Source organism: Manihot esculenta, chromosome 7 (assembly GCF_001659605.2).
Source record: "Manihot esculenta cultivar AM560-2 chromosome 7, M.esculenta_v8, whole genome shotgun sequence".
In the NCBI taxonomy this organism is placed as follows: domain Eukaryota; kingdom Viridiplantae; phylum Streptophyta; class Magnoliopsida; order Malpighiales; family Euphorbiaceae; genus Manihot; species Manihot esculenta.
This window is the reverse complement of record NC_035167.2, coordinates 26,835,591-26,846,369: the sequence shown is the minus strand read 5'-3', so window position 1 is coordinate 26,846,369 and position 10,779 is coordinate 26,835,591. Positions and strand designations below refer to the sequence as shown.

The following is a 10,779-nucleotide window of genomic DNA, read 5'->3' as shown; positions in this document are numbered from 1 at the left end:
TATTGTCTTCACTGATTGACCTTATTTATTTATTTTTGAATTGATTGTTTGATTGATGATTTTATGTATTTATGTCTATAGCTTCCCTCTCAATTTGTTACATTTTTAATTTTTCTTCAAGCTTCAATGGTCGTGTCTTGAAAGATACCAATGTGGCTCCTTGCTTGTTAAATTTATATATATTTCAGTTAACTTTGATTATTTATGTTTGTGTTGAATTCCTAAGATATATAATGAAAATAAAATTCATAGTATATACTTTATTTATTGAATTGATTGAGGTCAGTGCATTAATAATTTATTGTCTCTGTGTTTCTTTTCAATTTGGTTTGAATCTTGAGCTATTATGGCTAATGAATTATATTATCAATAATATTAATGAGTAGTCGGATGTAAGGTTTTCTTAGGCGATCTGGCAATTGAATGTTTAAATTAGCATATTTATTACCAGTCCTAAATAATTATGCATAAGTTTAATGTTTATACTTTTCCTTATGTGGGCCTTTTTCTTTTAAATTTGCATATGAGTATCTGTTAGAATAATTGACTTAGTTTGCAAATCTAAAATTATGGTTGTTAGGCTAAATCCAATATGTTAGTTTTAAATTATTTTGTTAAGATTTTTAAGTTTAAACTTTAAAATTATTTATGATCTCATTTGAATTTTGAGTTACATTTTAATGTATAAATACCAGCAGATTAATAAAATCAGTAGACTATTTTCAGTCTCATTTGTTATTATATTTGCCCTAGGCCATTATTGTGGACCTTTTTGTATGTCATTTTGTTTATTAATAAAAGAGATTTTATTATCATTATTATTTGTTTGCATATTATATAATAATGATTATCATTCCTGATTACTTATTATTATGATGATAATAATAAAATATGACTAGTATAATTATTGATTGATAATCATGAGATGATTAAGTATATGTTGATATAAATCAATAATCATAGATATTTGTTAGAGAACAAAGTATTGGATGGACCCACATTGAGATCACTACATGGGTTATTGTCATAAGTGAATCTCAAGATAGTTATGTTTTAATCATTTGGCTTGAGTTTATCATAGTTTCCAACATAAGGACGGTTATATTTTGACATAACCAAATATTGTCTTTAATCGGATAATCATAAAGGTTATGATTGAACATAATAAAAATTATGTAGAGGATATTGAACAATCAAGATAGAATTTGTCCCTCTTTTTGAGAGAGATATCTTCTGGTCCCCTCGATAAGTGAGACTGAAAAATGTATGGTCATACTGAAATGAATTGATAATGTGACCAATATCATTTAGTTTTATCAGTCTACTTAGAGATCGAGAAATTATAAGTTTGAACGTTATAAGTTTAACATTGACCATGACTTATGTTCAAACTAGATATCGTGTGACAAAGGGATTAATACATGTTCTGTTTATCAGGCTTTATCGGACTATTGATCCTCATATTAATTAGGTAGTCATAATATCTTGCTAGAGGCTGCTTATGATTTATAGGCCTTGTGGAACTGGGCCTATTGCCAATTAATGTGAGGCTATTGGGTTACACGCAAAAGAACGTTATTAATGTGCTATGTCATATTAATGGGCTAAGAGCCCGTTAGTATAATAATAATAATAATAATGAAGATGTTATTATTATTATTATTATTATTATTAATTATTTGTTATTATAAGATAATAATATTTAAAAGATTTACAATCTATCTGTAATTGTTACAGATAAAGAATTTTTTGTTTTTAACATCATATGTAAAACGAATTGAACAGTTTAATTATCATGTCATTTGAATAAACATATAGCACATATAGCACATTAATCATCATATATCACATATAGCACATCAATCATGGCATATTCGACTTAAACGAAAAGCACAACATGGTCATAATATCTTATTAGAGGCCGCTTATGATTTATGGGTCTTGTGGAACTGGGCCTATTGCCAATTAATGTGAATCTATTGGGTCATACACAAAAAAATGTCATTGATGTGCTATGTCATATTAATGGGCTAAGAATCTATTAGTATAATTAATAATAATAAAGATATTATTATTAATATTAATTATTTGTTATTATAAGATAATAATATTTAAAAGATCTATAGTCTATCTGTAACTGTTACAGATAAATGATTTTTCATTTTCTTTTGAAAAGGACTTATCAAATAGATATATTAGTATCTATGATATTGTGATAGTTGGTTATGAACACAACTCTTTTATGAAAAGAAGTTTGGGAAAACAAAAAGACTGAGAAAGACAAGTGAACATAAAAGACGTTTGAATAGGGGGAGAAAGATTTTTTTTTACGTAATCATTTTTGGGGTTGCAGATTGGGAGCACATAGCTAATCCATCTGTTCAGAGAGCTAGCACTCCAGACAGAAACGTTCGTGTGGATACTATTGAAGGTGTTTATTTCAAAAGCAGTACCATCAGTCTGGAATAATTTCTTTTTCGTCAAGTCTAAAAGGTTAGTCTCTTTATCCTTCCTATCGAATTAAATGAAGCACTCGAATTCTGAAAGAGGAATAGAGATCTTTTATTTTTCCGCTACATAATTTTTGGATTGCAGTGATCTCTCGGTTTCCTTACATCATTCACACTCTTGTTTTTCTCTCCTCCCAAAAAACCAACAATTGGTATCAAAGCATAATTCTTGAGAGACCTTTGAGGTTAAAAAATTTATAGATTCACATTCACTACCATTTTCATATTCACATTCAAATTTACAACTAATTCTAGAAATGGAGATAGAATCAAATCAATCAATGTCAATAGCCCTAGTGTTTGATGGAATCAACTATCAAACATGAGCTATGAGAATGAAAGTTCATCTTAATGCATATGATCTTTGGGATGCAGTTGAAGAAGAGTGAAGTTCCTAATCTTCCTACAAATCCAACAATGAATCAAATAAAAATTCACAAGGAGAAAAGAAAGGCTAAAGCCATGGCTTGCTTGTATGTTATTGTTTCTCCCAACATATTCACAAGGATCATGAACCTAACTTTAGCAAAAGCCATATAGGACTATTTCAAAGGAGAATATCAAGGTGATGAACGAGTAAAGAATATGTAGGTATTAAACCTTATCAGAGAATTTGAAATGAAAAGAATGAAAGAGCCTAAACTAATAAAAGAATACATCGACATGCTACTTAGCCTTGATAACAAAGTGAGGCTGCTAGATAAGGATTTTCCTGATCAAAGAATTATTGAAAAAATACTTATAACAATTCCTAAGAGGTATGAAACTACTATATCTTCTTTAGCAAATGCTAAAGTTTGTCAAGTATTTTTTTGGTATAATTAATTAATGCCTTACAAGCTCGAGAGCAGAGAAGGCTCATGAGGTAAGAAGGAATTGTTGAAAGAGCTTTGCAGGCTCAAATAAAGTATAATAGTGGAAAGAAAAATAAAAATAACAAGAATGGAGATTATCCACTGTGCACATATTATAAAAAGACCAATCATCCATAATACAAGTGTTGGTGGAGACTGACAGAGCATATTTTAGGCCATATTATCATGATCTTAATGATGTTTATTTGCACTTTTTCTACCTAATTTGGTGGTTTTATTCATGTTTTGCAGAAACTAGGTGTGAAAAGACAATCTGGAGAAAATGCTCTTAAAACTGCCAAAAAATTGCCAAATATGGAAAGTTCCAGAAAAGGAAAGTTTTCATATATGGAAAGTTCCAAATAAGGAAAGTTTTCATATATGGAAAGTGCCAAATAAGGAAAGAGTCAGAAAGCACAGTTAGCAAACTGTCCGAAATTTGAACTGCAGAATCTTTCCTGCCTTATTTAGAACATGTGCCAAGAAAGAAAAGTTTTCAAATAAGGCAAGTTTTTAGAAAAGGAAAGTCTTCAAATGAGGAAAGTGCAGAAGCAAAAGTAAATAAGGAAAGCTCAGTCAGAAGATTATTTGAAATTCGAATCGCAGATCTCTCTTTCCTTGTTCAAAGATGTGCACACACTGCAGCAGTCATATCTTTCAATTTAAGCAGCAAGATCTCATGAAGGCACACTTGCCTCTCCTGCGTTCAGCGTTCAAAATTCAAACGAAGGCTCCACCTAAAAAGGAAAGATTGGACAGATGCACATTCCCTTCTGCATTCAATGACCGCGTGCCAACTTCCGTCTGCAGCATGATCCGCGCACCACTCTCTATTCAGGAAGGAGATCTCAATGCACTTGGCCTTTATTTAGTCCAGATTCAAGATTCAAAAGAAGCTCCACCTAAATAGGAAATCTGGACAACTCGTACTTCCTATTCAGAAGCATCTGCGCGCCTGCCTCTTCTGCAGAGCACCATCCGCGCGCCTCCTTCCTATTCAATGCCATCCGCGCGCACACCTCTCTCCTGAAGGTCAAGCCACGCCATCTTCCTCTATTGGCAGCCTTGAATCACTCTTCCTTCCTTTTCAAGCATAAGGTACGTCCCTTTCCTATTCTGAAAGCAATCTGCACACCAACTCCCTTCTAAAGCCTTGCAGTCCAATTCTTTCCTCTTCTGCAACAACTTGGGCAGCAAGTTGAGCATAGGCAGCATTATGGGCAGCCTCTACACTAATTAGGAAGCAAGGAAGACCTAGGGCAGCACCTAATCTCTATAAAAAGGTACTCTCATTGACAGCCAGGAATTTTTTAGACTCTCAGAGACTCTTCTCCTTCTCCCATCCGGATCAAGCAAGACCGCCGCGCCTCCACCTCCTTCGGCTTCTTGTTCTCTTCTTCTACCTTTATTTTTGGTTATTTTGTTTCAACCATGAGTGGCTGAAATCTTTTTATTCTAGTTGAAGAATAAGTGAAGCTTTAGTTGTATTGTGGATTGAGAGACTTGGACTACATTGTTAATCTTTTGTTATTCAGTATTCTTGTGATTTCATGCTTTGAGACATTATTGCTTTGTTGTTTAAGATCTACATTGATTCTTTGATGCAAATTAATATATTGTTAGTTTGAATGATTTTTAGTCCGTAATTGCTTGAATTGTTCAAACAGAAAAACACTTGGTGCACAACCAAGGAAATTGCATGATCTAATGTTGTCTCCATACATTTGGGTAACTAGAATTGGTTCTCTCTATTTCTTAATGCGATTGACTGTTCTAAAAGGTCTAAGGCTCAAAGACGTTCTTTGACAACTTGTTAATTAGTAATTAATTGGAGGACTTTCCCTAATTGATTTAATCTTAAGGAGAGATAATGGAGGTGAGAAGCTTCTTTAATCTCCATGGCCAATTTATTGAATCAAACAAAGGAACATATGAGTCAATGATCAATCCCATCAACTAAAATGAATCTGAATCTTCAACTAGAGCTTTCACCATTATTGTTTCATTCTTAATTTACCATCTGCTTTCTTTTTAATTGCTCTTTTTATTAGTATAATCAAATCAATCTCAAAACCCCCATTTTTACTTTACATGCACTTGCACTTTATTTTATTTGGTCCTAACAAGAGAGGAAAGTAAGTGTCAATTCCCTGTGGATACGATTCTTTCACCACTGTCTACAGTTTTAATATTGTTGGTAGTTAAAAAGGTTATTTTTGACCGGTCTCAACAACCGCACTGTCAGAGACCATATGCAAAATGTAGCAAATGCGATCAAATGGGTCATTGCATAATTGTGTGTAAATCATCACAACAAGTCAAGGTTGCTGCAAATCAACATATGGAAGAGGTGGAAGAGCTATTTTAAAATTTGCAATTTCTAAGTCAAGAAGGAGTGCTAGAATAATTGACTTAGTCTGCAAATCTAAGATTATGGTTGTTAAACTAAATCCAATAAGTTAGGTTTAAATTATTTTGTTAAGATTTTTAAGTTTAAAGTTTAAAATTTGAAATTATTTATGATCTCATTTGAATTTTGAGTTATACTTTAATGTATAAATACCAATAGATTAATAAAATCAGTAGACCATTTTCAATCTCATTCACACTCTTGTTTTCCTGATATGGATCCAATAGGGCAAATTTCTAACAATGGTGTAGAACAAACTTATATAATTGAAATGGATCTAAAAGGAGTTCAAAATCATATTCATATAATCCATATACATTTGGGGTGTGCTTCAACTCATATGGGGTAGATTTGGTACAACACTTACAATCATAGGCTTAGGGAGTCTAATCAAACATATAGGCTAAAACTACACAAAGAGAAGCCTAAAGTGAAGATCAAGAAAGATTTTTGTGAAGATTCAGTTTTGTCATGATGGACTTACTATGTTTTATTATTTAAACACTTGCTTTTATTTTGGCTTTGTTTTGGCTTGTATTCTCGCCATATTTTATCTTTTAAGTTTTAGAGTGTTGGGTCATGTCTTAGGCTTATGAATACTTATGAGTTTGATATATTATTTTAGTGTATGATTGGACTTGGGTGTTATGTGTGGTTCGGCCAGGCCTAAAAAGAGTGTCTTAAGGTTTTATTTATTTTCTCCTTACTATATAAGGATAAGAAACACTTGTAAGAGGTAGCTTTGAATCTAAATTTTCAAAATTCTTTTTCATGCCTTTGACATGTATTGCTTTGAGTGAGAATGAGGATTTACTTTCATCAATTCCACCAAGAATCTTGGCTAACTTATCAAATATTCGTTGTGGCGTTTATCGGATTCTCATCTAAATCCTTCTATCATTGGTGTTTCAACTTCTCTAAATGTGGGATGTCATAGGAGGTGGGTTTATCAAATCTTTGGATTCCATATCTACTTGTGCGTGTGGGTTTGAGGCTTGTGCCATAGGGTTCCACGTTAGTCTGACCAGCATGTGCCATGTATTTATCCAATCGAAGTCCCACAAAAAGCTTGTTGAAAGTTACCCCTCAAGGGGTGTGTAGCGGTAGAAAGTCAAAATTAAGTATTTGGCAGTATTGCTTATACTCATGTTGCTGATGAAATGAGAATCAAAATGGATGACAAAAGCAAGAAGCTTGTGCTTATAGGATATGATACGAGATCTAAAGGCTACAAGCTTTATGATCCAAACAGCGGAAGGAAAGTGATCAGTAGAGATATTCAATTTGATAAAGATAGTTCTTGGGGTTGGAAAGTTGAAGATGAAGACTATAATTTCCTTCCTTACTATGATGAGTTCGACCAAAAAGGAGTCTAAGGATCAACAACAGATGTGCAAACTCCATCAGGAACGCTATTAATAGCTCGAAATGTTTTGCCTTCTCAAAGTTCAGCTAAAAGGGCACTTCATATGAGAAGCCTAGAAGATATTTATGCTGAAACTGAAGAAATTGATGTAGATAAAAATACTTTAATGTATTTGTATACAGATTCAAAACCAATAAATTTTAAGGTGAAGCAAGGAGATAAAGGTACTTTCATTACTCAGAAAGTTTATGCTGAAAAAATTTTGAAAGAATTTCATATAGAGCATTGTAATCCTGTTAATACACCTATAGAGTGTGGATCAAAGTTAATAAGATTTGATGATAGTAAGAAGGTAAATTCGAATTTATTTCAAATAATTGTTGGAAGTTTGAGATTCTAACTCGTACAAGATCTAATATCTTGTACAGAGTTGGGATGATTAGTCGATTTATGGAAGCTCCTAATTCAACTCATATGAAGGTTGAAAAAAGGATTTTTCGGTACATCAAAAGTGCAATAGATTATGCCTTGTTTTATTATGCTGAAAATAATTTCAAATTAATTGGTTATAGCAATAGTGATTGGAATGGAGATATTGATGATCGAAAGAGCACATCCAGTTTTATTTTCTTCATAGAAAATTCAGCTTTTACTTGGAGTTCAAAGAATTAATCAATTGTAACTCTATCATCATATGAAGTAGAGTATATAACAGCTGCATCTTGTGTTTGTCATGGGATTTGATTAAGAAGATTATTAAAAATGTTGGGTTTTACTCAAAAGGAAGTTACTGATATTTTTATTAACAATAAATCAGTAATTGCTTTCACTAAAAAATTAATTTTTCATGATAGGAGTAAACATATAGACATAATATATCATTTTATAAGGGAAAGTATCAATAAGAAAGAAGTAGTTCTGAAGCATGTGAAGAGCGAAGAACAAATTGCAATATATTCACTAAAGCATTGAAGTTTGAAATTTTCTTCGAGTGTTGAAAGGACACGTTGAATGAGGAGGAGTTAAAAGGATAAACTTGTTTCGTTTATTAGTCATTAAATACATGGTGAAAAAATGAGTAAGTGATAAACAATTTTAAATACTTTTTTATATAATTTTTTTTATATTTTTTAATAATTAAAATATTATAAAATTAGTCGATAAAAAATATTTACTATTTTTTTTAAAAATATTTTTTAAAATTTTAAGAATCCTATTAATCCAACTAAATTTTTTATACATAAATTTATTAAATTTTTATTTTTATATTACAATTAAATAATAAAAAATAAATTAATTTCTTAAAAAATATTTTTAAAAAGCGCTTTCATGCTACTTTTTAAAATCATTAAAAGTAAATATATTTTTATTATTTTGTTCTTACTTATAAATACTATTAATCTACATTTAAAAAAGCCTTTAATTTATATTTATAATTAGGTGAAAGACTGACGTGTCAAAGTTTTTTCAAATAAAGAAAAAAATTAATATAATCAATTTTTTTTGAAATAATCAATTTCAATTAATTTAAATTAAAATTTAATTATTAATTATAAAATTTAATTTAATTAGAAATCTTTTAAATTAATAATAATAACCTTGCAAAATCCAACTATTTTTTTCAGATGAAAATCACCAAAATATTTTTTAATATAATTTCAATTCGAATATTTTTAAATGATAATCAAATAAGAAAACAATTACACCGAACTCTAAATTTCTTTCTTTCTTTTTGAAAAAAAAAATTCCAAATACATTTCAAAAAAAAAAAAAAGATATTCTATCAAAAGAACTGAGCTAACTTTAACTTTTTATATTGCTAAAAAAGGGGAGAAAAAAAACCTAAAAATAATACTAAACAGAGATTATGCCCATTTGGCTAGCAAGGACATACAACCCATACCAACAAGAACAGAAATGCTAGCACCAAGCTGCAACCTAAAATTGGATTGAAATTTAGGGTTCATAAAATCTTCAGCAAGCAGATCAACTAGTGCCATGTAAATTAATATCCCAGCAGCTGCTGAATTCAATACTCCTTCCACTATTAGAGCTGTTGGACTATTCTCATTATAACTTTGTGTTATTCCCATCCCTATTCCTATTCCAATTGGTGTTGTCAATGAGTAAAATATCACCATTACCACCATTGATTGAGCTTTGAATTTTGCCTGCACAACAATTTTCCATTCAATATTAGCACAACCCCTTTTGTTATCCAATTCATTTTTATTTTTATTTTTATTTCTATGATTTTTAAAAAAATTATTTATCTATTTTCAGAGTTAAAATATATTTGCTAAAAGAATTTTGAAGTTAAAATGTAAGAATGTTTAACTTAGCTCGAGAAAAGAAATGAACCTGAGAAATGCATCCACCAAGACCCATGCCTTCAAAGAATTGATGGAAAGTCAGTGCTGCTATTAGGGGTTTGATTGTGTTGATGCTTTCTGAAACTCCCAATGATATCCCAATTATCACTGAATGAACCAAAATTCCCAACTCCAAAACCTTCTCAACCAGCACAACGCATCAATAACAGTGGAATATAATAGAAACAGAAAAGTACTTGCTTAAATTGGGCCTGAAATTGCAGTGATGATGTTTATGTTCACATACCTGTGATACAATTCTATGCCTGAAATGACTAGACGTCGAAGAAGCATCTGCAATTAAGGCAGAGCCATGAGCATGGCCATGGGAGGCATGGGTATGAACATGGACATGTCCCTCATGCTTTCTTTCCATCTCTTCATTTCCACTCACAGGCAAAGCCTTTTCAAAATGCAACCTTCTATAATAACTGGTAGCAAATGAATCGATCATCATTGTCATAACTGCAGACACCATTGCTACGAAACCTGAAAATGGGAACTCACCCCATGGCTTTTCCTTAAGACAAGGGCTTGTTAAGCTCTCATATGCATCTGGGAATATGTGAACAAACCCAGTTGAGAGAATCACACCAGCAGAAAAGGCCTTTATGAGGAAGAAAAAACTCTTTTCTGGGTTTAAAGATGAAATTTTCTTTCCACAAATGGGGATAGTAACACCAAGTGCACTTGCGATGAGAATGGAGGAAATTGCCACCAGCTTATATCTGATCGTCTTGGTCTTATCATTCTCTTCTGGATCTTGATCACATGTGCACTCTGAATATGCTAAAAGAGGAAGACAAAGAAGAGAAAGAGGAAAGGAAAGGGAAACAATGGAGGAAGGATTCTTCATAGCAAGAGAGCGAGAGAGAGAGAGAGAGAGTGATGGAGAGGTGGAGGCGTTGATGGGGTTTTTAAGGAGGAGTTGCAGAAGAGTGAGCGGAGGAAGTCAAAGGAAAGGAAAGGAAAGAAATATAAAAATGGCGACATGTGTTTGCATGAAGAGTGAGAATGGCTTGGTAGAGAGAAGACAAGTGTATCAATGTACAAATAAATGACGACATTATGAGTTAATACAGTGCTTTAATTGCATTCAAAATCTTAATTAGATTTAACCTCTATCGTTATCTCTCTCCTTTGATTGAGGTGAGATATTTTTTCAAGAAAAGTCAGGTGAGATTTCTTTTTATTATTTTAATGTACTATTAATCAACTAAATATATATATATATAAATAAAATTATTAAAAATATATATTTATATGA

General features: G+C 31.6%; 1 protein-coding gene across 1 annotated transcript; it reads right to left on the bottom strand.

The window, feature by feature from the left end:
• Positions 1 to 8,933: 8,933 nt before the first annotated feature.
• Positions 8,934 to 10,407, bottom strand: LOC110619717 (zinc transporter 1). The gene is made up of 3 exons (XM_021763265.1): positions 9,760 to 10,407; positions 9,502 to 9,651; positions 8,934 to 9,311 (listed from the first exon to the last, which is right to left on the bottom strand). The coding sequence occupies exons 1-3, from the start codon at positions 10,366 to 10,368 to the stop codon at positions 9,006 to 9,008; spliced, it is 1,065 nt and encodes a 354-aa protein (XP_021618957.1). The 5' UTR covers positions 10,369 to 10,407; the 3' UTR covers positions 8,934 to 9,005.
• Between the last annotated feature and the right edge of the window lie 372 nt (positions 10,408 to 10,779).

Bases quoted from the DNA above. Each gene is read 5' to 3' on its own strand.
- LOC110619717 (XM_021763265.1), bottom strand. From the start codon at position 10,368: ATGAAGAATCCTTCCTCCATTGTTTCCCTTTCCTTTCCTCTTTCTCTT. The intron at 9,652-9,759 runs GTATGTGAACAT...CTGGTTGAGAAG, and splicing joins GGCATAGAATTGTATCACAG to GTTTTGGAGTTGGGAATTTT. The intron at 9,312-9,501 runs GTTCATTTCTTT...ATTGTTGTGCAG, and splicing joins TTGGTGGATGCATTTCTCAG to GCAAAATTCAAAGCTCAATC.